At 35.2% G+C, this 27,304-nt stretch overlaps 1 protein-coding gene across 8 annotated transcripts in view; it reads left to right on the top strand.

The window, feature by feature from the left end:
* NFAT5 (nuclear factor of activated T cells 5) overlaps positions 1-27,304 on the top strand; it is an 82,578-nt gene that overhangs the window by 25,489 nt on the left and 29,785 nt on the right. For 5 of the 8 annotated variants that reach the window (XM_040982448.1, XM_040982447.1, XM_040982444.1 and 2 more), the window contains 4 exons: positions 5,569-5,694; positions 17,700-18,258; positions 24,698-24,890; positions 26,285-26,475. In XM_040982448.1, the coding sequence (XP_040838382.1) occupies positions 5,569-5,694; positions 17,700-18,258; positions 24,698-24,890; positions 26,285-26,475 (1,069 nt within the window). Of the gene's footprint in view, positions 1-5,568; positions 5,695-17,189; positions 18,259-20,663; positions 21,227-24,697; positions 24,891-26,284; positions 26,476-27,304 lie in introns of those variants that run through there. The other 3 variants (XM_040982451.1, XM_040982450.1, XM_040982452.1) reach the window with 3 other exon arrangements.

The following is a 27,304-nucleotide window of genomic DNA, read 5'->3' as shown; positions in this document are numbered from 1 at the left end:
TACATTCTTATTTAGTACTAGGTCTCTGATGGAATTCCAGATACATTCATTTAGGCGGGAAGTACATATTTTTACACACAGTTCTTAATGTTCCTTGTTGATAACCACTATCTTAAATTAAGACACAGAGGTGTAATGAACTTGGTCTTGTATTCATTGCTTGTCATGATTGACTAATATTTTTTTATTTTCCCTACATGGTAATATATCCTTGATCAGTTTAAAAGCATTATGTTATAAATACAGTTATGTATATAGTTACTATATAATCATATTAATTGTTGTAGATGTGGGTCAGGTTTCTAAAAAGTATTGGATTTATAACTTATGTCCCACAAGGAGGTTGTTTTACTGACATTACACTTAAATGTATGTCTAGTTAGGATAGAAAGCTGTAAGAAACTATTCTCATTCTGTCTTTAGCAGGTATTTTAGTCCACTTGGCTGGAGTAACACAATAGACTAGGTAATTTATGATATTAATTAATATCATAATATAAATGTACTGCCCACAGCTGTAGAGCTGAGAAGTCCAAGGTCAAGGTGCCAGCAGAGCTGGTGTCTGTCTGGTGGGGGCTTGTTGTCTGCTGCTGATTGTGTTCTAAGAAAGGGCAAGGTAACAGCTCCCCTCAGCCTGATTTGTCAGGGCGCTAATCCCATCCCTGGGGTTGGAAACCTTGATTCAGTTACTTCCTAAAGGGCCTGCACCATTCTTCATACTGTCAAATTGAGTTTTAGGTTATAAAATATGAATATCGGGGGGGGGTTGGGGTGAGATAAGACCATTTAAACCATAGTAGATAAACAAGCTGTCACAATAATTTAAGTCCATTAAAATGGAAAATCCCTAAAGGTACAGGGATCTTCTGTCTGTCTTATTGTTGATATATCTGCAGATCCTAGTACAATGTCTGGTGCTCATTAGGCAATTGATAAGTATTTGTGAGTGAATGAGTAAGAGTATTTGCTGAACCATAATTCATTCTATAGAAGATGCAGTGTTTTTTCTTTTCCAGTGGTATATTCATTTATTAGCTCTTTTATTTATTAGCAATATTTCTGAAAAAAATACAAACACAGAGAAATTTTTCTAAAGCTTATTTCATATCTTAGAAATTGCCTTAGTATTTTGATCAGCAAACATTGTGCATTTGTTGCAAATTAGGTGGTGCTGAAACATAGTCAAGAAGGTCATGACAGTTTCTTCCCTTGAAGAATTTCCAGCCTTATTAGAAAAAATAGGAAGTAGGCATAATAATGATGTGTACTATCTGAGGGGTGTTGAAGAAGAAATGGTACATATGGAAGGTGGGACTTCAACCAGGGCCCATATGGGATGCTGGGTTTGTAGATGGCGGTTTTACCCACTATATCACACAACTGACCTGAGGGATTTTTTTTTTGAAGATTTGTTTTATATATTTGAAAAGCAGAGTTATTATAGAGTCTCTTAGGGTATCACCAGATGATTGTCCGATCCCTGGGTGAAAGCAAGGAGCACCCTTCCTCCGTCCCAGATACAAGAGAAAAAGAAAAAATTTGAAAGAAACATTTACTCTACTCACCCTACCCTCTCCTCCATAATCAGAGGCCCACATGGGTGTGTATCCCTCTCAACTATGTAAACAATATTAAAAATAAAAAAGAAAAAGGTTTTATTGAGGGTCAGTGTAATGGGTCAAGTCACCAACTGTTAACTCTTTTGTGCTGTTTTTTTGAGGGGGCTGCTTCACTTCTGATCCAGCTCCCGGCTAATTGCCACGAAAAAGCAGCATAATCTTGTAAAGACTTTGAAAATTATAAATATGATGTGAGCATTTCACTTAATATGAATCCTCTGTTACTTCAGGGTTTTGTTCCTTCTAGGACAATGTCATGAGAGAATACCACAAGGAAATTCAGAAAGTGCAAATGATCACAATAGTTGAGTAGTATATTGTTATTTCATGCTGAGTTATTTAGAAAATGTTTATGGAGTTTTTAAGTGAGAAATTTTGCTTAGTAGAAACATGCTGCATTAAAATGCTTGTAAAACTTAAGTCAGTTTCATTTTGCTGCAAAGTGCTACAGTTCATAAACTACTGTATATTAATTAAAATTACACTAGAATACTAGATTATTTTAGGAAGCCAGTAATACAATATAATATGAAAGAGACTGTACAAATGAGTAAATAGATCTGTGACACTGGACTAAAATTTAGAAACTGAGAAAAATTTGTTAAAACAGCATTGCCTACCAGTTATTCTTGGACTGCGTAATCTTTTAGAAACCAAATACCCGATGGACTTGCAGCCAGTGCATTTTTCCAGTGGAGATGCCAAGTATGATGACTCTCAAAACCTCGGGTGTTGTTTTTTGTTTGTTGTTTGTTTTGTTTTAACAAAATAAATGCTGTTTCTCTTTATTGCAGAACTGCGTTGGTGCGTTGGCTGTGCCACGCACTTTATTTTAGTGTCTAATGGGAAACTGCAGCCTTTTGGGGGTTCACCAACTTATTGAGAATACTTAATGGAGGTGAAGAAGCAAAGGACAATTATTTCCAAAACCAATTTTGGAAAATTTTAGAAATTTTTCATGTGTCTGTGACTTCTTCATATTTCAAATTTTTTTAAAGGTAAAATTGCATATTTAGAACAACATGGAAACGTAAATGTTGTGTGTGCTAGCTGGAAGTATTCATTCATTATTTGAGTAATGGCAATTTTGTCACATTTTAAATTCCCAAAGCAAAGTAGCATTCTTGTTACCACAAATATTCCCCTTTTAGCTGCTTCTTTGAAAATCAAACAGAAACCTCTTTGCTTATGACTGAATTTTTCCTTATCTTTAATCTCTGGACATGCCTCAGTAGCATTAGTTGTGTACAACTTTAATACCTGAAAATAAATAAAAAGAGTCTTGAGAAAAGTCATACAGTAGATGGACTCTGATAATTTTAGTCTTTGATCTCAAAACCATTAAAACCAGTGAGGGTGAAGCAGAGATGAAAATTCCAAAAAGAAATAAAATAGTTTGTTTTTTTTCAAATAGAAAAACTGTTTAAACTTTATGTAAATTTTGTGAGGCTATGCACTGTTCATACATAGTGCTAGTTATTTGTGTGTTTATTTGATTTTTGTTGTGTATTTTAGCTAAAAAAAAAAAAATACCCAAGAACCCACTGTTAGCCAACTGATTTCTGCCCCTCCTTTGTCCTATCCCCTTGTCTCCTACTGAAGGAAGCCATTGTCTTCAACTTCATATTTATTGCTTCCCTCTTTTGTTTTACTGCATACGTATTGTTTTTATTGTAAAATATGAGCCTCATGTTTTTAGGAAAAACTTATAAAATTGTTTCGCGATTAAATGAGAATGTGTATACTGTAAGCTTCTCACAGTGTCTGGCCTTTCAGAATGCTCAGTTGTATTTGTGTCATTGCTGTTGTTATTTTACCGAGAGAGAAGAAAAGACGTTGCTCTCTGCAATTGTTTTATCTTCCTAGACTGTTCTAGAGGAAAGTAAAATAGTTTATATTCTTTATGTCTTTAACTGGAGTGAGCGATAGAATGAGGTCTGTGATTTGAGTGATCAACCAATAGAATGGCAGAGAGCACAACTGAGAAGGAATAAAATAATTCTCATTGTTAATGTACCCATTTTCCCTTTTTCTGTTGCTGTTGTGTGCTGTCAGGATAGGATATCCATCCGCTTGTGCTTGATGCACTGTATTGAAATTGTCCTCCACCCGCCAGTGACAACTAGGAGGTTAAATTCACTCAGAAATAATCAGTGACATAAACAGATCAATTGGAGTTTACAGAATGACCAAGCTGACAAAACATCTCATTTTTTTAAGTTGTCCTCTTCCCTGCCCAATGTTGGAATGTGTCCATTTTCTGCTAGTGTCTGGAGATGATTTTTTTGTGCCTTTTTCTCCTTCCAGTTGCCCTAAGGTCTGTCTGTTGTACCAATGTAAGATGTTTTATCTTCTGAGCATACATCCCTTTCTTCCTCATTTCCTTTTTCATGTGCTTATATTAATTTATGTTAACAGAATTATGTTAACAGAAAATTGCCTAGACTTTCTTAAATTGACATCTTTCTACAATATACTTAAGCAGTATGCTACTAGCATTTTGATCAATGCCATGACATTTTGTTTTTAGCTTTTATAGAAGGGAAATAACAAAGTATAATAAGGGCTAAAGGATTAGGTAAAAAGAAGCAGGACTAGGCTAAAGACGTTCGAAAAAGCCAGTTTAGTTGTTTTTAAAATTTTTTATTATTTATTTATTTTATTGTAAAAGCAGATTTACAGAAAGGAGAGACAGAGGGGAAAATCTTCTATCTACTGATTCATTCCCCAAGTGGCCACATGGCGGACCTGAGTTGATCCGAAGCCAGGAGCATCTTGCTTGTCTCTCACATGGGTGCAGGGTCCCAAGGATTTGGGCCATCTTCCTTCCATTGCTTTTCCAGGCCACAAGCAGGGAGCTAGATAGGACACAAACCAGATGGGCCATAAACCAGCGCCCATATGGGATACCGTGCATGGAGAGTGGCCAGTTGAGCCATTGTGCTGTCCCCCAAGAAGCTGATATGTGAGTTATATTAAAAGCTCAGAGAGGGGACAGTGTTGTGACACAGTGGATTAAGCCATCACCTACAATGCTGGCATGCCCAGTCCTAGCTTCAGATCCAGAAAGTAGAAGAGGATAGCCTAAGTCCTAGGGGCTGCGAATCGTTATGGAAAGCCCAGATGAAGCTCCTGGCTTGGGTCTGACCCAGCTCCAGCTGTTGCAGCCATTTGGGAATTAAACAAACAGTTGAAAATCTGACTGTCTTTTGAAACTCTACCTTTCAAATAAGTAAATGCTTTTTAAAAAATTATCTATTCATCTATTTATTTCTGTGGGGATGTACTATGAAGAAAACTGTGCAGTGTTATATTTGGTAATAGAGAGAGCCCCATCCGTTTGTTCAACTTCCCACAGCGGTCAGGGCTTAGATCAGACCTGGGAACCAGGAATCAGTTCGGTCCTTAACATAGTTGGTAGAAACCCAATCACTTGAGCCATCACTGTGGCCTCTTGGGCTCCATTTTGGTGGAAAGGTAGTCAAGAATCAAACCTAGGTATTCCGTTTGAGATGGGATTTGGTTGTCTTAACCACTAGGCCAAATACTCTCTCCTATATTTTTATCTTTTAATTTTTTTTTTCCATGAACTTTGTGTCGCTCCTTGAACGTTAGGAATATGTATTGCCGTCTCATGTATAAAAGGTGTTAAGTTGCTCCCATGCTTTATAAAAGAAGATATTTGACTATGTTGGGTTATTTAATTTGTTTTCTGTTAATTTTTATTCAGTGTTGAGGTTTAGTAGCTTTTTTTTTGAGACTATCTCAAACATAAGGAATAAAGTCAACAAGAAAACAGAAGGCAGAGTAATGGAAAATTCATTCTCCTGCTCAGTAATATTATACAATAAAAAAGTATTTACTATATGTAAGATGACATGACGTTAATTTTGTAAATAATACATAATTAGGTTGTTGACTGACGCTTTCTAAAACATTTTTTCCACAGAATCTGTCTATGATCTACTCCCAAAGGAGTTACAGTTGCCTCCGTCTAGAGAAACATCTGTAGCATCCATGAGTCAGACCAGCGGTGGTGAGGCAGGCTCGCCTCCTCCAGCTGTAGTTGCTGCTGGTATGCATTTCATTTTACTTACTGAAGAAAACTAGAGTATAATCTGGCCAACATGAACAGTGCTGGCAAAAAGTGTGATTTGAGAGTTTGTTACAGGAAATTTTGAAATACATGCTTTTAACTTTTAAAATTTTCAGTGGAATTTTCTTAATGTAATTGTTATTTACTAAAATTGCACATTGGCATAAGTACCCTGTCCTAAAATGGATCTTTTCTTCAAATATGGAAGTCATTTTAAAACTCTTGTTCAGTGCACAGAAAAAGGTTAAATACCAAGCTATGTATAGAAAATTGTATTTGAGTTCCTGTTTAATAATTATTTTTAAAGATTAAAGGAATATGTTTTATTTTGTGTGGTCTGAAAAAGAACTCAAGCGTTCAAGGCTCTTCTGCTTGTAATATGTTACTGTAACCTTTTTTCTACATTTAAAAAATATGTGACTTCATGTGTACCTTTAATTCATTGAAAATATTGGAAGGTTTTAATATACTCTATAGACATTTTTATGTGTTTATGTGAAGACATTTTTAATTGAGGACAAAAGTATAGAAAAACAATGTCTGAAGTTTACCTAATTTAATTCTATTGAGCTGTGAAATCATAAACTATGTAAACTTACTTAATTTTAGTTTTGAATGGAAATATTTTTGACAAGCTAAGAAAATTTATAAATAATAGACAAATAGTATAAGTGCATCTCATACTAGTTTGCCCAATTATAGTTTTTTTTTTAAGGTTGGATTAATAGAATGCTAAATATATTTGCTTTAGAGAAAGGAAAGAAAGAATACCGATTCTAAAGTTTTATCTGTTCTTTCAATGAGAAGATTCTTGCATAATAAAGCACTTATTTATCAAAATGTTAAAGTCCATCAGAGCATTGTTTTCAGTTTTGGTACTATATAGTGTAATTTCAGTTATTTTTTCTCTCATGCCTTAAACTGTGTATCAATTAACCTGCATACCAGTCTTTCCCAAGCTATTTGTGCAGTATGAAGCCTTTCAAGTTGAGGTTAGGAAAACTCTAAATGTGACAAAGAAATTTGTTGGCCCTGCTCACTGTTCATGTGTTGCCAGACATTTTCTAACAGTTTCTGTGGATTTAATTGTGAATTAGTGAAAATTTTTTTTGTAATAAAATTGGTAGTTTCCTTGGTTCGTTTTAATATCTACTGAATTCTAAATTGGCTGTAAATATTCTGTAATTTTAAGTAATTTGTGTCATGATAAAATGAAAAAGAAATATTTTTTATGAAATGCTTCACTTTAAATCCACATATAGAAATTGACTAACTGATTTCTTTTATATCTCTGGAGATTGTTTTCTAAAGATACTGAATCTGTTTAAAACTAAAAGTCTGTTTCTTCTGTGCTTTTTAATGTCTGTTGACAGTAAATCCAGTTCCTTTTAAAAAAGAAAGAAAAAAAAAGAGAAATGTTGGCTGGGTTTGAAAAAAAAAAACAACTTTTTCTTTTTCAAATCATACCAAACACTTTTAGAAATTTTTACATATAAATACCAAAAGTTACTGAATTTGAGTCACTGATGAAATATTTATTACTACTCCGCTGGTTCTACAAATGTAGTTAAGAAAATCCCCTCCAAATAAATTAGACTGGAAGCCATGAATTGAACAATCATGAAAATAAGAGACTTGATCACAGGAAGAATTTAAAATAATTTAATGTCTTAAAATTATTGACATTGTAAAAGTAAAAATAATAAGGAGATAACTTTGACAGGTTTCTTACATTCACCACAGTCATTGATCAAACCAAACAATTTGTCTTCTGTTATTTCCTTAGATAAATAAATTACTTTTAGAACCAACATACTTCATTTCTAAGACTCTAACGTCATGTCCTTTATTGTATCCTCTTACATATAAGGGAATTTAAATTACATAATACTGATTAGGGAAAGTTGGGAGTATAATTATTTGGTTCACCTTTTATTTGGAATATTAATATGCATAGCAGTATAATAGTCAACAAGAAATTTGGCACATACTGTCAAGTTATTCAATGTTTTCCTGACTGAAAGACCACATTTCTAGCAAAAAGCACATTTCTTTAAATTTGTATGAATTTTTATATAGCATTTGCTGTTTAAATATGAAATGCATAAAAATGATGACTCTTGATATAGTTAATTCTTCAGAATTGTGAAGGAGCCGGATTGGCTGCTGTCAGGTATGAGGGCCCGGTGGGAACAGACTTCTAGTTCTTCCATAAAGGTTTGTGTTTCACAAGTTTTAAGTCAGTTTAAACTTTAAAAGTTAGGGGCTGGGCATATGGGTGTTCATGGAACATTCTTTGTCATTTAATTATTAAAGATATGTTTCTCAGATTCACCAAAGTGGATTTTACCCCTCATCATGTATTACTAAAGAAATCAATTTGGTGCTGCTGATCCATAATCCAGAATACTGGGTGAACAGTATGAAAGGGTTGAGCCGTTTTCTCCCCAAAGATTTTATTTATTACTGTATACAGGTTCCTAAGAAATTCTCATCATATTAGTTGAAGGCAAACTTACTTACTTATGATTTCTCTCTGTGCATGAGTAGGTATCTGGGAGTTATACTTGAGAGTCCATCAATATGAATTTTTTTTTTCTCATCATTTTTAAGAAATCAGTTTGTGTTCCAGTACAAAGGTAATTAAAAGTAAGGCTCAGGGCCCAGTGCAGTAACCTAGTGGCTAAAGTCCTCACCTTGCATGCACTGAGATCACATTTAGGTGGCAGTTCTAATCCCGGCAGCTCCACTTCCCATCCAGCTCCCTGCTTGTGGCCTGAGAATGCAGTCGAGGACGGCCCATAGCCTTGGGACCCTGTACCTACATGGGAGACCCGGAGGAAGTTCCTGGCTCCTGACTTCAGATTGGCACAGCATCGGCCATTGGTGGTCACTTGGGGAGTGACTCATTGGACGGAAGATCATCTTCTCTGTCTCTTCTCCTTTGTGTGTGTGTGTATATGATTTATTTATTTATTGGAAAGTCAGATATACAGAGAGGAGGAGAGACAGAGAGGAATATCTTCCGTCCAATGATTCACTCCCCAAGTGAGCGCAACAGTTGACGCTATGCCGATCTGAAGCCAGGATCCAGGAACTTATTCTGGGTCTCCCACACAGGTGCAGACTCCCAAAGCTTTGGGCTGTCCTCGACTGCTTTCCCAGGCCACAAGCAGGGAGCTGGAAGGGAAGAAAAGCTGCCAGGATTAGAACCAGCGCCCATATGGGATCCCAGGGTGTTCAAGGCGAGGACTTCAGCCGCTTGGCCACACCGCCCAGCCCTGTAGGCCAATTACTTAAATACAGTAGATGTCATTTCTATTTTTATATGTTCTGTACAATTTCACTGAAAAAATGTACAAATGTGGCTTATTATCAATAAGATTAATGATATGTTTACAGAATATTGATATAACTTATGTCAAAAAGAATTTACCTGTTTTTGTGATTTTTTTTAATTGCATGTTTTATAATGTTAGCTGAATGTAGTGATTATGTAGATATTAGGTTTAATTTCATAGTTTAAAAAATGTGAGCAAGAAGATAATTAAAAGGGTATGTCAAAATGCTCAATAAATGATAGTCTTACAAAATAATGAAGATATGGACTATATTAAATATCAGATGTTTGATTAATTTACTTACAGGTATGAATCAGATGATAGTCATTATTTATCCATTATGCAAATGTGTGTTCGTGACAGTGTTTATGCAGCTCATTGCAATAAAATTCATTCTTCCCATAATTAAAAGGAGAAAGCTTTCATCCATTGGTTCATTGCCCAAAGGGCTGCAATGGCTGAGGGCAGGCCAGGCCAAAGACAGGAGCCTTGTTTCATCCAAGTTTCCTTTGTGTGTATGGAGGCCTGAGTACTTAGTCCACCCTCTGCTAATGCCTTACTAGAAAGGCATACCCTGGGAGGCAGTGGTACTTACTCAGGTAATTGGATTCCTATTGTCCACATGGGACACCTGGATTGAGTTCCCAATTTTGGACCTCACCCTGGCCAGTGCCAGGCCATTTGCAGGCATTTGGAGTTTGAGCAAGTCCAGGCGAAGAGTCTTTTTGATGTATACCTAGTACATGTTTTATGCTATGCTTAGCTAAAAAAAAAATAAAGCATTAATTACTCTTGAGTGTCAGCTTAAGAAGTCTTTTTCAAAAGGCTTTCTTTATTAAGTATTCTAAAATGATTTAAGGAAATTCAGCATAAAAACTTGAGGATAATTATTCCATATATTGCAGTCTGAATGGCAGTAGATGATCAACAGTAAGTCAGCAACAAACGCTTTCCCTTGGTCAGTAATTCTAATTGCTTTCAAAATAGAGCCTGTAGGGTTAGACATTTTATAGGTAGCAACTTTTATTTAAAATATAAATTCATAACTTGTTGAAGGGAGAAGGTAAGAATAACGTGGGGAAGAATGCAAGACTCATTAATGGCACAAGAAATGAGAAAAGAAAATTGTTGTTAAAAGATGACAATTTCTTTCAGCCTTAGTTCACTATTGAGAATGCATTTTCCACTTTGGGCAAGGACACAATCCTGAGAGTATTCTGGTTTATGGATTAGATCATGTTTGTAAAAGGAGAATAAATTTGGTGAATATGAGTTCACAGATTTTGCATAAGTAATTTCCCCATATCCATTTATCTGAATGTTAATACTTTAAGTTTTTTAACGTTTGTTTCAAAACACTGCTTATTGTAGCATGTGAACTTATGTTGGGTGGGCAAAATACAAATGGGAAACTGTTTATAAACATGTAAATTAAATGATCAGCCCTACAATTTTTGTTTGGGTTTTTTTTTCTTTAAAGTAATCTCGATTGCTTATTTTTATATGCTGGGATGCTAGTTGTTTTTTCTATTAATACACTTAACTTGCATTCTAGCTTCGCCATTCAGAGACAGGCATCGTGTGGTGGGTTGTGTGACAGTGTCTGTCAATAGTGAAGACAAATAGTGCCAGAGACACTTAACCCATCCAATCTCACCCAGGGTATAGGTCGGTCTCGTTTTCAGACTTCTTAAGTCTTTTTTTTTTCCTTTCTTTCTTCTTCTTTTTTTTTCTTTTGTTTTAAATAGTGGATTGATACTGATTGAAACTAAACCTTTCTGTAAAGTTTTAAACTTTACATTATATTATAAGAAGAAGATGAAGAAAAGTAGAAAATGAAGGTTGGCATGTAAGATGTTGACAGAGCAGGTTTGCAGCCACTTTGTGGGTTCTGGATAATTCAGTCTTTTGGCAATATGAATATTGACCTTACACTTTTTTTTTTCCTCTGAATTTCTTTCTTCTTTGATCTGAAATTCTTGTTTCTGATGACTTCATGAAACAAGATGTTTAGATTTGAAGTCATTGTTACTAGTATGAAAAATATAAGCCTCAAAAAGAATAACTAAGGTTTAACCATGTTGTTTAGATTAGAAATTATTTCCAAATATCCTGTGTTGTTTTTTAATGGTTATTTTTTGAGTCAGTAGTGTACTCTTTCTCCGTTCCATTATTGGTTTACTTAGCACACTTACAAATTTTATAGCTTTTACTTCACTGAGTTTTAGTAATTTTAATGATTTTGCACAAATGTTAAAAAATTTTAAAACATGTGCATATTTAAATATGAAGGATCAGGTTTTTGTATTGGTTAAGTATCAGTTATGTCATATATTTTGACTTTAAAAGCTTTCTATTAAAATTGATTGTTCCCATATAAAGTGTCATCTCGTTTTTATGGTATTTTAAGCATTAAAATATTGTGGTTGTTAAAATATTTCTAATCAACAAATCTAGAAATAATAATATTAAAATTAAAATGTAACTTAAGCAAAGAGTTTTATGTAAAACCAATGTAGAGTTTTATATGTGATACTGTTTAAAATGCACTTGCATTTCATCTGCATTATCTGCCCATTTTTTAACTCAGCTGTGCATATTCATACTGAATCTTAGTTATTCAAGTTTGCCATCATTATTGGCTGTTGTCCTGGTAGTTGGCTACTGCTAATAGTAAAAATATTAGATATTAAACATATAGGATACCATAGATGCAATGCTTCTCTTCACTCCCTAGATTTTAAAATTATTCCTTGGAGGTTGTAAGTTTCCGATAATAAATTGTAGAATGGGTTGTTATTTTTTTTGTTTTTTGTTTGTTTGTTTTTTTAAAAGTACTCCATGATCATAGGAAAAGCTGTGGAAAAATAAGATTCTTTTATGTAAATTAAATTAGGTTCAAAGGTAATTCTTTTCCAAAGGAAAAAAGTCAATAACTTGTACACATGCTCCTTAAAAAAAGAATAATCCTAGAAAATTTTAAGAAAAACTTCAAGTTTATGACATGTTGGTAAAAGCTTAAGAAACAAATGAAATCACAAAGTTATGAGGCAGGAGTTTTACAAGTCTGTTCAATTAGGAAATAAAAGTGGTTTATAAACATTTTTATTTTGAATTTTTAATATGAAACAATTTAAACATAGTCTCTAAATTCCTTTCAGATAAAAATAAATGCTCAGGACCAAAAAAAAAGGAAGGTACTTAGCATATTTTGTTTCAAGGACCTTAGAGATAAAAAAGAATTAATGCATTTGGCACTATTGTGTTAGCACATTAATACTGTGGAATGTCAGCTAAGTTGGTTGTTAATGTTTTATTTAGTGGTGTAATAACTAAAAGATCTTTGTAAATATTTTAAGGTACATTTACATACTCCCCAGAATATTATTCAGTGCTTTTCTAGGAAAAATTGATGTGAAGCCAAGTATGATATGTATTATACTAAAGTTAGATATAAATGCAAAACAGATTCAGTGAATCTAAGAATCTCAAATGTTGGGCCGGCGCAATAGTGTAGTGGTTAAAGTCCCCGCCTTGGATGCGCCAGTATCCCATATGGGCGCCAGTTCTAATCCCAGCAGCCTTGCTTCCCATCTAGCTTCCTGCTTGGGACCTGGGAAAGTAGTTGAGGACTGCCCAAACCTTTGGGATTCTGCACCCATATGGGAGACTAAGAAGAGCCTGGCTTCAGATTGTCTCACCCACAGCCGTTGCGGCCACTTGGGGAGTAAACCATGGGATGAAAGATCTTCCTCTCTGTCTCTCCTCCTCTCTGTATATCTGCCTTTCCAATAAAAATAAATAAATCTTAAAAAAAATCATCTCAAATGTTTTTGAAATCATTGATTTTATGTTTCTGGTTTGAGTAACACTAAGGACTTTAAAATTTATATAATACATAAAAACTCATTTTGGATTCTAGGTATCTCAAAGAACTTTAGTGATACTGAATAGTTATTTCTAGATTGTAGATTTTTTTTACTAAAATCGGATAGTGATGTCATAGTAATACACATTTTAGCAGTTTGAGAAGTATTTCGCATTTACATCTAACTTTAGTATAATATATATCACACTTGGCTTCGCATCAGTTTAATGAAAACATTTCACTACACCTAAGTCTTTATGGTAGGTGGTTATAGGAACTAAGATGAGAATACCATGCACGTTTTCACAGGACCTGCACATTTTATCTTCCCTTGCCTCACTCTTCCTGGCCTTACTAATGCATTTTGGTGAGCTCTTGCTAACTAGAACTTAATGCATTTATGTGAAAGACTGTGCTAGGGGACTTCCATGAATTTATGGAAAGTGGAATTAAAATTAAGTTCTTTTTGGTGCAAGGACGTTTTAAAATCCATGTGCTTTTAAAGAAACTCCGTAGGCTCTATTATCGCCGGAGGAACATCAGTATCCAATAATGCTATGATAAAAATTTTATATTTAAAAAAAAAAGTCTTAAAATGGGCAAACTCTTTGAAATTTGGGACCAAATGAAGGAATGCTTTAAAAAATATTTTATAGTTAAAGGATGCTTGCTGCTATCTTCTGACAGTTAATATTTTCAGTTGCATGTAATTATCCTAATACACTTATTTAACCTGATAACTATGTCTGGAACACTGTACTAAAAATGCAGTAAATATGTGTCAGATGTGCAAGAAAAATGTGTAGGATGTCCTCATCTGAGTAGGATATGATTTCATAGTTTGGCATACCTCTCCTAGAGGAGAGACTCCGCAGTGATTGTGTATCATTTGGGTTTTGTAGTCATGATTATTTTTAATAAAATGTGCAGGATAAAAATTTTTACCTCAAAGAGCAGTGCTATCTTGCATATTAAATTTTTAAATACCAGTGAATTTATTTCAATATATATTCACAACACATTTGTAGCAGATGTATTGTGAGCTTTTACTATACACCCAGCAATCAGTTCTACATCTCTTAATTTACTCTGCCTGAACATAGTGCCAGATACTATTAAATGTGGGCTCCATCCCACAAGACTTGTCTTCTATTTCTAATGTCGGCTGCAGGCTCCAGGTTGTTTTACCTATACTTCTGACCTGCTGGCTCCAAATTAAGAGTTCTAGCTGTCCTTTCCGAAGTTCATTTTCTAAAGCAGCTTGCAGGACTCAGGGAAATACTTAGTGATGTTCAGCAATTTTTTGTGAAGTATATTTGATTTATTTTTTAGGATTTATTTATTTTTGGGCCCACTGTGATAGCCTAGTGTCTAACGTCCTCATCTTGCGTGCACCAGGATTTTATATGGGTGCTAGTCTCTATCCTGGCTTCTCCACTTTCCTTCTAGGCTCCCTGCTTGTGGCCTGGGAAAGCAGTCGAGGACGGCCCAAAGCCTTGGGACTCTGCACCCACGTGGGGTACCCGGGAGAAGCTCCTGACTCGTGTCTTCAGATCGACTCAACTCTGGCCATTGCCCCCTCTTGGAGAGTGAACCAGCACTTAGAGAGTCTTTTTCTCCTGTCTCTGCTTCTCTCTGGAGATCTGACTTCCCAATAAAAGTAAATAAATCAAAAAGTCAGATCTACAAAGAGAAGGGCTGTCCTCAGCTGCTTTCCCAGGCCATAAGCAGGGAGCCAGAAGGGAAATGGAACATTCGTGATGTGATGTGATCCTGGCACTGCACATAGAAGTCAGCCCCCCAGGCCCTGAGGTGTATTTTAAAGGATACAAATGAAAAAGCCAGTGAAGAGATACACAGGATGAGGGCTGGAAAGGTCATTATGTGGGAGCTTCCATCCTCATCATGGTGGTTGGGGGGAGCTAGCCTTATAGTACAATGTTACCTTCTTTTTCACCTTCCTGGAAGCCCCTTAACCTCTCGGTCCTGTTAAATTTTTATGGTGGTGTCATTGCATTGGCACGGTTGATTAAATCATTGGTCTGTGATGGTCCGCTCAACCTTCAGTCCCTCTCCCTGCAGATCAAGTGTGAGGTAAGAGTTCCAACCCTTTGAGAAACTATTGTTTTCCCCTGGCAACTAACCTTCTATCCTATGGTTACCTAGGAACTTTATTAATATAGAACTGGGTATGGTTGAAAAAAGCTTGTTAGAAATAACAAAACACTGTCTTTCACCTTTATCACTCAAACCAAAGGCCAAAATTTTAACAAAAGAATATTCTTACTGCTCTCAATGAAGGTGTTAATCTGGCCCTCCCAATGTAACTGCAGGTGGGACTTGAAATTCAATAAATCTGTAGCAGGCTAATTTTTAAGTTATTCATTTTGTATAGCCTGCGAATGATGTTATAAATATCCAAAAGGTCCTTAGTATGAATTAGCTTCTCATGTTACTTAGGAAATTACAAGAGAGTGTTGTGAGCCAGGAACTATGAACAAAGAAACAAATGAAAAACAGATGTAATATCACAACCCATATAACTTGCTGTTGGGCTAGTGACTGCTTTTTACCTGTACTTTGCATCTGTAGTAGACAGGGATCTATGAAGTGTTCATATTCTACATTCTCGTATGTGGGAGAAAGCAGCTTTATAGAAATGCAAGGTCAATGCTTTCGTGCTGCCTGCTTTGTGCGTTTCACTGGAAGTGTTACATGCTGCATGCTTGTGTATCTCTGAAAATGGGGAAAAATAGGTTCATACACACACAGAACTTCAGTTTTATTTTCACCAATAGTTGGAACAGATGGAGGAAATTTTTTCATAAGACTTTTCCTGTTTTTTTTCTAAAATGAATTCTGTCTTGTTTTTTCAAAAAAAAACAAGAAACTAAAATATATAAAACCCAAAGTGGCTACAAATCAGCTCCTAAACTGTCACTGACATTAGCATCTAGATTTTGTAGTTTTTACAAATCTTTTAAAATATTTATTTACTAAGAAAACATTGCATTAATGCATGACACAAAATTGATCAATTTTTCTTTAAATTGGAATGCAGTTTAAAGTGACTGAATTTTCTAATTTCAGCTACTGCATTTGACAAGGATATAAATTGGAAAATGGAACTGGTATCATCTAATCACTTTATTTTCTTGAATTATGGTAGTTGGGAAAAATCTTTTCTTGTGGAATTATTTAGGTCACATTCTTGATGGCTAAATTAATTATTGTGCCTTTCAGCCTTGCCAGTAATGAAAAATTCTGGGTGGATGTAGTTCTTTAAAAATAATTTAAGTATTTTGATACATGTTTTTAATTTAAAAATTGATGTTTGGCCCTCAACCTTTTGTTATTCAGACATTAACATCCTTGTTTTGAATACATTATTGATTTACTATCTTATTTTTTATAAATGTTACATGTCCAGTAACTGTACATCATGGTTTTAAGTTGTATTACATAATTTTTTTTCACAGTAGCATACTTGACTGTAGATATTTTAATCTTAGATTTAAACATACAGTTTAGTTGTCTGTCACATTATTTTCATTTTTTGTGTCTATAAACCTCTTCATGCCTTGTACAAAATATATGGTGTTTCCAAAATTTTTGGGATGACAGCTTCTAGGCTTTGCAGTTTTGGTGTGCCTATAGGTTATGCTAAAAAATGTAAAAGAAGTAGTATTTTCAATGAGCTGTCCTAGCAACTTGCCGTACTTGCAAAAGAGATTTTCCAAAATGTTTTTTGCTAGGCATAATTTAAAAAATCCTTTTATAGGAACTAATTCTGATATTGTCAAGGCTTTTCAGGCTTAATCTTTTTTTTCTTACATTTCAGCCAATAAAATGTATAGTTAGTCTATTAGAAAGTCCGTTTAGTAGACCTTTAAAGAGAGGAAATGGCCAGTGGTAGCTAGTTGCTGAGCATGTGTTTGAGTACTTCATAAGAGAAATCCATCCAGTATTCAGGCCCTACTTTGCTTTGCATTCTTTCATAAAAGAGTAGATCGATTCATCTCAGAGCTCATGGAAGCTCTGGGTAGTTAGCTTATTTTCAACAACCCCAGAATGTTCCAAATCCAACCTTTTTTGCCTCTGTTGTCCTAGATTTCACAATCAATCATAGTGAGGATACCAGTTCCATTTTTGTCTTCAATTCAGCTTTATATATATTCTTTTTCTATTTATTTCTCATTTTATTATTGATATCTGGAATAATCGGCAGCTCTTTTCTCATTTATTTTCTCATATTTTTATTCCAGGATTTGCCTCTGAAGCAGGGAGTGTCTGCATTAAAAATGACCTGTAGTTCTCTGCTTCATAGGTTAGAAACTTATTTTAATATTTTGTGGCTAAGCACAGTCCCACTTTTCAAATTCTATAATGAATTATTTAATTGGCATTGAATGTGGACCACAACCATCTATTTCATACTGGGGTTTTCTTTGTTACTTTAAATGATTAAAATTCAACAGAACATCCAGCTGAGGCAATTAAAGCTTTATTCTTGCTTTACAACTTAAAACATTAAATTGAGATTTTAAAATATGCATTATAACAAGTAAAATAATGCTATTTGGGCATTTTAAAAAATTGCATTTCTTAGGCTTTGTCTTGCTTGAAGCATTTGTATTCTAAAACCTCACCAAATTCCAACTATTCATTTTGGGGAAAAAAAACAATCAGTTCACAAATCACATACTCAATGGGACTGCTAGCCAGCATAGGTGAGAACATGTATAGTGTATTTACTCTTGAATTGTACACCGCAGATGCTTCTTCAGCTCCCTCCTCTTCCTCCATGGGCGGTGCTTGCAGCTCCTTTACCACCTCTTCCAGCCCTACCATTTATTCTACCTCAGTCACCGACAGCAAGGCTATGCAAGTGGAGGGCTGCTCCTCAGCCGTGGGGGTAAGTAACAGAGGGGTAAGTGAAAAGCAGTTCACCGGTAACACAGTCCAGCAGCATCCATCCACACCGAAGAGACACACAGTCTTGTACATCTCACCACCCCCTGAAGACTTGCTGGATAACAGTCGGATGTCCTGCCAGGATGAGGGATGTGGACTGGAGTCTGAGCAGAGCTGCAGTATGTGGATGGAGGATTCCCCCTCCAACTTCAGTAACATGAGCACCAGTTCCTACAATGATAACACTGAGGTACCTCGTAAATCACGAAAACGAAATCCAAAGCAGAGGCCTGGGATCAAACGACGAGATTGTGAAGAATCCAATATGGATATATTTGATGCCGACAGTGCCAAAGCACCTCACTATGTGCTTTCTCAGCTTACCACGGACAACAAAGGCAACTCAAAAGCTGGAAATGGGTTGGTATTCACATTTTTTAAAGTTTTATCACACTTATGCAAGACAAAAAACATAAATCATCCCAGCTTTTCTTAATTGCTCAGCTTAACCTTGCATATAAAAGTATTTATTTTGTCATTGACATTCATGAAAACTTTCACCTAGTATTACCAAGTTTTACTAAGCATTACAGCAGATTATAGCAATAGGTTTACAATTAGGTAATACAAATGAAAAATAATCTTTTGATGTAGCTTTTAAATTTCAAGTGGATTTAAATTTTAAAAGAAGTTTAAAGTATTTTTACTGATAGATGTAACTACTAATGACTTGCATAAAACAACTCAAAATGTTCCCTAGGAGCTAAATTATGTTCTTTCACATTGTATCCTCATAGAACTCACTATCATATATTTCTTTACTAATATTTAAAAATTTTTTATTGGAAAGTAAGATATATAGAGGGGAGAAGAGACAGAGAAGAAGATGATCTGTCCAATGATTCACTTCCCAAGCGGCCACAACGGCCGGAGCTGAGCCAGGAGCCAGGAGCCTCTTTCTGATCTCATGCGGAAACGGGTTCCCAAGGCTTTGGGCCATCCTTAACTGGTTTCCCAGGCCACAAGCAGGGAGCTGAATGGGAAGTGGGGCTGCCAAGATTAGAACTTCAAGACTAGGACCTTAGCTGCTAGGCTAGCACCCCGGGCTCTGCAATTATGGTTTTATAGAAGATTTTTATTTCAATGTTTTTTTTTTTATCAGTGGAAACAAGAAATTTTGTTTTCATTTTTGTTTTTGCTTTACAATTATGTATTTATTTGAGAAAGTTAGGGAGACTGGTAGTGACAGACAGATTTTCCATCTCTTGGTTCACGCACTCCCAGAAACCACAACAGCCAAGGCTGTGCCAGGCCAAATCTAGGAGTCAGAAGCTTTGTTTAGGTATCTCGCACAGGTAGCAGAGGTCCAAGCACAGGATCCGTTTTCTGCATTTCCTAAGAAGCTGGATTTGGAAGCAGGGCAGCTAGGACACTATTGCTGATATGAGATGCCTGTGTCACAGATGGGGATTTTATCCCCTGTGCCATGATGCCAACCCTGAAAAAAAAATTTATTTCAGTTTTACCATTTAAGCTCACATGTTTTAAACGTTTTTCCTTTGTTACGTTGTGCTATTATTGTGTGGATTTTTTTTTCCTTTTAAAATCTTTGCCTTTTTTAAAAAGATGGATTTTTTTGTTATTGGAAAGAAAGATATACAGAGAGAAGGAGATAAAGAAAGATCCATCCACTGTTTTTTTTCGCACATGGCCGCAATGACTGGAACTGAACTGACCAAGGAGCCAGGAACTTTCTCCAGGCCTCCTATGCAGATGCAGGGTCCCAAAGTCCTTGGGCCATCCTTTACTGATTTCCCAGGCCACAAGCAGGGAGCTGGATGGGAAGTGGAAAACTGGGACACAAACCATCATCCATCTGGGATTCTGGCTCGAGGGTTTAGCCACTAGGCTGTCATGGCAGGCCCAATCATTTTGTGTATGATATATTTTTATTTGGAAAGTCAGATATACAGAGAGGAAGATATTCTGTCTGATGGTTCACTCCCCAAGTGAGTACAACAGCTGGAGCTGAGCCAATCCAAAGCCAGGAGCCAAGAGCTTCTTCCGGGTCTCCCACACAGTCCCAAGGCTTTGGGCCGTCCTCAACTGCTCTCCCAGGTCAAAAGCAGGGAGCTGGATGGAAAGCAGGGCCACCAGGGTACAAACTGGTACCCTTATGGGATCCTGGTGCGTACAAGGCAAGGACCTTAACCACTACGCTATTGTGCCAGGCCCCCTATGGTTGTCTTTTTCCCCCCTTAATTTAGCATTACTGTTTTTAGAAGGTGATAGAACAGGAACATGATATATACATCAGTTTTCTTCCATCTGTGTCAATTCACACACCTCATTTAAGTATGTTTTAATAGTTGTATCCCATAATATTCATGGCTGTGGTACAGAGTAGGCTAATTTATTTTTGAGTTTTTAATTTTTTAGTACTTTATTTGTAATATTTAACTGCTAGCATTTTAAAATCGTGTTTTGAAATAGTCAATAACAGTGTTTGGTAAAATTTTACTCACTGACTTTTGAGAATTAACCCTTTTGGGAAACGGTGTAATTTTTTAAGTGACACTAGGTTCTCTGTTATAACAGGTTGTCAAGAGGTTAAAAAGCTGCAAACCGGTTTCCTAGTTGATATCATTGATTTTTTATAAATTTAAAATTTGGTTGAATATTTCATGGAATATTATTTACATATTGAACTTATCTCCCAAAATTCCTTAGTATGTTTTAAAAGTAATATCTATTACTTAAGCAATATTTATTTTGTAATTTTGTGCTTTATTGAAAACTCCTCAGAGATGATACATTTAAATGTTTTAAATGCACATTTAAGTGCTTTTCAGGTTTAAAAAATCAAGATTAGGAAATTACCTGAAAGAAAACAAGATATATCTTTTTGTATAATGCTGCCTTGTGTTAACAGAGTCAAAAATTGTGGAATGTAATATTTATAGGACTATTACATGTTAAATAAGGCTGTGAAGCATAATCTGTTAACAGATCACCTACGTAGTTACAAGGTTCATGAATGTCATTAAATGTGTGCATGTGTTTATTTGGGCTTCAGCAGAGAGTGTGTTTTATAAAGAGGGAGGGGGATACTTGTTTTTGTACCAAAATAAGATGTTGAAGATCCAAATCAACAGCAAAGCAAATTTTGGTTGAGGGGTAGTCAACACAGTGTTTTGCAGTTGCTATTAAAGAGATGTCTTGACCTACATCTTTTCTGCTTCTGCTTTTATATGATAGATATCTTTTAAAAATGACTTGAGGTTACCCAGGGAAAGTATAATGATATTGGTCAAGACAGAATCTTTCATGAAATAATTCATTGAGCAGAAACTTCATCAAACAGCAGAAGAAATGTCCAGCTTCTTAGGTAATGGAAAAATGTTTGACACCAATATGTGGAAATCATGGAATAATTTTAAAATTGAATTTATAACAATTTATATTAAGAAATAGATGAGACTATTTATAAAAATATGGAAAAGAAGGAGTTTGGAAACAGTTTTCAAAAGCATCTTAATCTAAAAATCTTATACTCTTTACCAATGCAGAAGATGTTTAAAAAATGAAATATTGAGTGTCAGGTATATGAAGCTAGCCTTACATCTGATGTGCTACAAATTTGCAATTCCTATAATATTAGGTATTTGGAACAATGCACTTTCAGATATGTTTTATATAGCAGTTTATTGATTTTTCAGAATACCACCAAAAAAAACCCCTTGATAGCCTGTGGATGGAAATAGCATTTTAATACAATTACATGTTAAGGTTTTTAGGAATATACAATCTGTTTTTAAAAACTAAAGAAATTGCTGCTCAGTTTTTAAATATCTGTAACTATATCAATGTTTAATTTTTTGACTGAATGTTCCGAAAATCAGTACCCCATATCCCTTCTAGATAGATATTCCTGGAGCACGTGATATTATGTGGATGTGAAATCTATCTTAGGCATTTTATAATGAAAAATTATTTTTATGATGGAGACAACTAGGATTGTGCAACACAAGGAAATTAGGACACCATTTAAGGAATTGAATCAAGTACACCATGACAGTGTATTTTCCTTTATACTTGTCATTTAAACGTAAAATCCCATACAACTAACTGTTACTTCATAGTTTTTTATTAACTCATTATAACTTAAAAATTTGTAATTTGAATAATGGATTGAAATTTTCATGTTTTAATGCCTGTAGTTCTAAATATGTATACCATTGTTAAATTTAAACTTAAATAATAAAGATGTTTTAAGTACACACATCCTCTTTTTCTTTAGAATATATATAATGTTTTGCTCTACTGGAATAGTAAAAATCATTTTCAGTTATTTACCTTGAGAAACTATCAGCTTAACTAGCGTAACTGAATATAAAACCCTATTTTGCCGAGTTAACTGATATGTTCTTTTAAATTTCATTTCAAAAACATTCCCCCTTCATTATAAAATTAACGACTATGAATTATAACTAGTTGAAAATACAGGAAGGAAAATAACCCATAAACTAGTTGCTTAATAAAACTTATTTTAGTCCTTAGTCTCATTTTACTAAATGAGTATGTTTGACATCAAGATGAGTGTAAAACAATGTGACTATTGAATTTCATGGATAAGGAATTATGTACTCAAGAAAATTTTTGAATTTCTACCCAGAGTGATGAAAAGAAAGATAAAACTGGCTTTATTGCCCATTATTCCAACTTCAACTTGATAACTTCTGTTCATAGGATGTGTTCTTGCAGGGCCTTTTACATTACATGGGTAAACTTCAATTTTGTTATTTCAAACTTAGATAAACACTGGACTTTCTCCACTTAGGATCTTCTCTTTCTCATCCTAACTTTGTGAATGGCACTTTTACTCTTTTTTGTTGTTGTTGTTCTATTTTCCTTCCTTTGTCCTTTGCTTTTGTACTCTTTGTTTTGCTCAGCAAGTATGTCTTCGATTCCTTTTATGTGTTAGGCGCTATCTAAAACTTTAGAAATATGAAGGTGATTAAGTGTAGTCCTTGCCCTGAGAACTCTGGTCTTATCCAGTCAGTCTGCACTGCTGTGCCAGTTCCATCCTTTCTTTTCTTCCATTCTAGAGAGTTCAACTCAGACCTCATTTTTATGGAGGGAGAGTATTGCCTTCTCTTTCCTTTGTTCTTGATAACAATTTGATTATATTTAGAGCGGTCAACATTAGAGCTAGGTTTCTAACTGCAAAGTCTTCAATTTTGTATTTTTACTATTCCTCCTGGGACCTGGTTACTTTCAAAGGAGATTGTGTCCACAGGTGTATTTTGGTTCTTGGAATTTTTTTGTGACTCAGAACATGACTGAGACACAGAAAGCATTACAGGCCTAATTATTTTAAGATATACATGTATATAATTTTAAATCTACTTCATGTTACTAAAAAAATAACCACAATATTGACTTCTACTTATTTTCATCATTTAATTGCTCTGCTTCAAATGACTGATAAATGTGCTGATCTTAAGACCTAACTACAACTTGAGATATTGTTTATCTTTGAACATACAATCTTTGAACATAGCAAATATATTACAAACAAATCTTAGAAACACAATGAAAAAAAAATAAGATAGGATCCAGTACTGTAGTCTGTCAGGTTAAGCTGCTGCCTGCATTGCTAATATTCCACATGAGTGCTGCTCCACATTAGATCCAGCTCTGTGCTGGTGTGTACAGGGGCCTTTGCACCCACGTGGGGACCCAGATGAAGGTCCTGTCTTCTGGCTTCAGCCTGACCCAGTCCGACCCAGCCCTGGCTGACATGGCCATTTTGGGAGTGAACCAGTGAATTGAAAATCTTTCTCTTTGTCTCTTTGTAACACTGTTTGGCAAATAAATGGAATCATTAAAACAAAATAAATAAAACAAACAAACAGAAAACCAAGATATGGATCCAGCATTCAGCATGATGGTTAAAATGCTGCTTAGGTCTCCCACATCCCACATCACAGTACCTGATTTGTATTCCAATTCTGTCTTTTTGTTAATGCACATCCTGTGAGATGCCAGATAACAGCCCAGGCATTTGAGTCCCCATCATCCATGTGGGTGACCTGGACTTCTAGACTGGTTTTGGCCTCTCTTAGCTTTAACATTTGACCAGTGAACTAGTAGGTAGGAGTCAACTCTATCTTCTGCCTTTCAAATATCAATTAGCTTAGTTAATTTGCTGTTTGTTATGTTATATCTGTTGTAAGGTCCAGATTATAAAATATTATTTACTTGATTTTAAAAAATTCTGAAAAATCACACTTCTGGAAATGATTGTTTAGAGTAAAACTAAATTCCCAATTAAAAAATGACTCATTGGGTTTTTTTTTGTTTGTTTCAGTTTTCCATTTGACTTAGTGAAAAAGATATCTGAAAGAACTTGCATCTTTTTTTAAAGTCCTGTTCGAATGTTTTTTTTTAAAACGACTTTCACTTTGTTTCATTTGCATTGTGAGTCTGATTAAACAATAATAGGACATCAGATAAATATGTGGTGTATTTTTATAAATGATTCCATAATTTTTTAACTTTGATCAAAATCTGTGTGAAAGTTTTTAGTAACATTAGCCGTTCTTTCCTGTTGCACTCTCGATCTTCCTCCTAGCATCCTACGATTCATACATGTTCTCTTTCCTGTCCAACTTCATTTTTGACATCATGGGGTTACCTTTTGTTAGGAAAGTGTTAAAGATACTTTGCGTATGGAATGTATTTACTAAGAAGTTTATTTTTAATAACGTTTGCTGGTACTGTTTATTTTTTTTGGATGACTTTTATAGGAAATGTGTTTCAATACTTTTCTTCACATTGTGCTTTGGTTTCTCAGAACCTTGGAAAACCAAAAAGGAAGTGGAGTGAAGAAGAGCCCTATGTTGTGTGGACAGTATCCTGTTAAGAGTGAGGGAAAGGAGCTGAAGATAGTAGTACAGCCGGAGACGCAGCACCGCGCTCGGTACCTGACAGAGGGCAGTCGTGGCTCCGTGAAAGACAGAACACAGCAGGGTTTTCCGACAGTAAAGGTAATTATTTTATACTCAGTAATATTAAGGATTTTATCCAGTATTAGTAATCCCTTTATTTTTAGACACATCAAAAATTGTCTAAGGGGTGAAGTTGTTAGCTTGTAATATATAACAGAAAAATTAGAAAGTTGTTTTGCAAAAGTCAAATGCTGTTACATAATGCTCTGAAAAATGAACTATATGCAGACTATGAATTATCTCCCCTTATATTTGATATTGGGATTAAAAAAATAAAAAGATGTATTTGTTTTTAATTGCAAAGTCAGATATACAGAGATGAGGAGAGACAGGGAGAAAGATCTTCTGTCTGTTAATTCACTCCCCAGGCTATATTTTATTTTATTTTATATTTTTGTAGTTGATTAGAGTAAAAAGGGTCAAGGGCCACAGGAAAGTGGGTAAGACCATTGTTTCCACACTAATCATCACTTTTTTTCACTGTGTCTGGGGTCAGGGGAGAAAAAAAGGGAAAAGCCCCACCTAGCCTCCTACCCATCCCAGGTGTGAGGCACACTCTGAGGGTCCTGCTCAAGCAGTTTTGATAGTTCAACAATTCTGGAAAAAAAAAAATTTTAAGATGAATTAAAAAATACTCATATTGGGCCCGGCGCGGTGGCGCAGTGGTTAAGGTCCTCACCTTGCACGCCCGGGATCCCATATGGGCGCCGGTTCTATCTCGGCAGCCCTGCTTCCCTTCCAGCTCCCTTCCTGTGGCCCGGGAAAGCAGTTGAGGACGGCCCAAAGCTTTGGGACCCTGCACCTGTGTGGGAGACCCGGAAGAAGTTCCTGGATCCTGGCTTCGGACCAGCATAGCATCGGCCGTTGCGCTCACTTGGGGAGTGAATCATCGGACGGAAGATCTTCCTCTCTGTCTCTCCTCTCTGTACATCCACCTTTCCAATAAAAAAATAATAAAAATAAATCTTTAAAAAAAATACTCATCATAGAAATTATTAAGGACGTAGAAAATATAGTTTTAGGAATGGCTATGGTGATCAGGACTCTTCAATTCAGAAAAGAATTGATTTAATTCTTAGTTTGAGAAATAATATATCAATCAAGTCTTAGTCTTTCCAGACTGAAATTGTAAGAGGCTTAAATTTCAGACCTTTTAGATCTTATTAGAAGGAATATTTCTCTTTGAAGATAAGAGCAAAGAATTGTGAATAGGTGATATTTAACAGGAGGAGTTTTAGCTAGTCACATTTTAGATTCATTTAAAATGCAGTCTGTGTAATTCCACAAGATTGGAGTTAGCCAGGCCAAAGCCTTTCTTAATTATAGAGTGTAATCAGTTAGCAATAATGGAGTTTGTTTTAAATATCTGATTTTACAGTTAGCTTATATGAAATGCTAATGAAGTTTTTCTGCCGTACATTGTCTGGTTACAGCTGGAAGGCCATAATGAACCAGTAGTGTTGCAGGTGTTTGTGGGCAATGACTCTGGTCGAGTGAAGCCACATGGATTTTATCAGGCCTGCAGGGTAACTGGACGAAATACAACTCCCTGCAAAGAAGTGGACATTGAAGGCACTACTGTTATAGAAGTTGGCCTTGATCCTAGCAACAATATGACCCTGGCGTAAGTACTTCAAGAAGTTTCTCATTATACATTATACTGTTAGGCAGAAGAATTTTTTCAGTCTCAGGTATATAAATGACTTTGAATATTTTGTTTACTTTAAATATTATACATTTTAAGTAGATTACGATAGAAGTATAGTGCATTAAATGAAATCTCATAGCTTTTGGTGCAGATTTTTAGTATGGAACACAGAAATGAAAGCCACATGGAGCACTGGCTTCCTGAATAGTTACAGAGACTGACTAATAATGCTGAAAAATTCGGTAATTTGATTTGCTTTCCCAAACTACATCTCAGTGTTTGCTGTAGAAACTATTTGAGAGGAATTTTGAGGTGACTGTCCCATCTTGATGTGAAAATCATATGGTTAGTCTAAAATCGGTCTTTTGTTTATCTTACCCTAACCTACCTTTCAAAAAATTACATTGAATACTGTATTTTTCATCAGCAGCAAGATATTTTTTTGTATACATACTTTTGAAAAATATAAAAGTAAATATACATAGTATGGAGGAGTGAGTCACTCATTTTTACAATAGTAATTGTTCGTTATGAAAAAGCTGAAAACATAGTAAAGGGTGGAAGCATGTCCTTTAAATTCTGACTTTGACAAATAGCTGCAGCTTTAATGTTTATATTCCTAGCCATTTTAAAACAAAATTGATGTGTTACTGTTCCAATTAATTTGTGACTTGATTTTCACCTACCATATCATGAACATTTTCTCATATCACTAAATATCTCACTTTTTTTTATTTCATCACATATTTTTCAGTGATATTCTGTCTTCATAGGAATACTCATTTTTTATAGTAAAACCCATCCC

This window comes from Ochotona curzoniae, unplaced genomic scaffold, assembly GCF_017591425.1.
Source record: "Ochotona curzoniae isolate NIBS_2020 unplaced genomic scaffold, NIBS_Ocur_1.0 contig_3622, whole genome shotgun sequence".
Classification (NCBI taxonomy): Eukaryota; Metazoa; Chordata; class Mammalia; order Lagomorpha; family Ochotonidae; genus Ochotona; species Ochotona curzoniae.
Note: the sequence above shows the minus strand (reverse complement) of the source record. Positions and strands in the feature narration are given on the sequence as shown.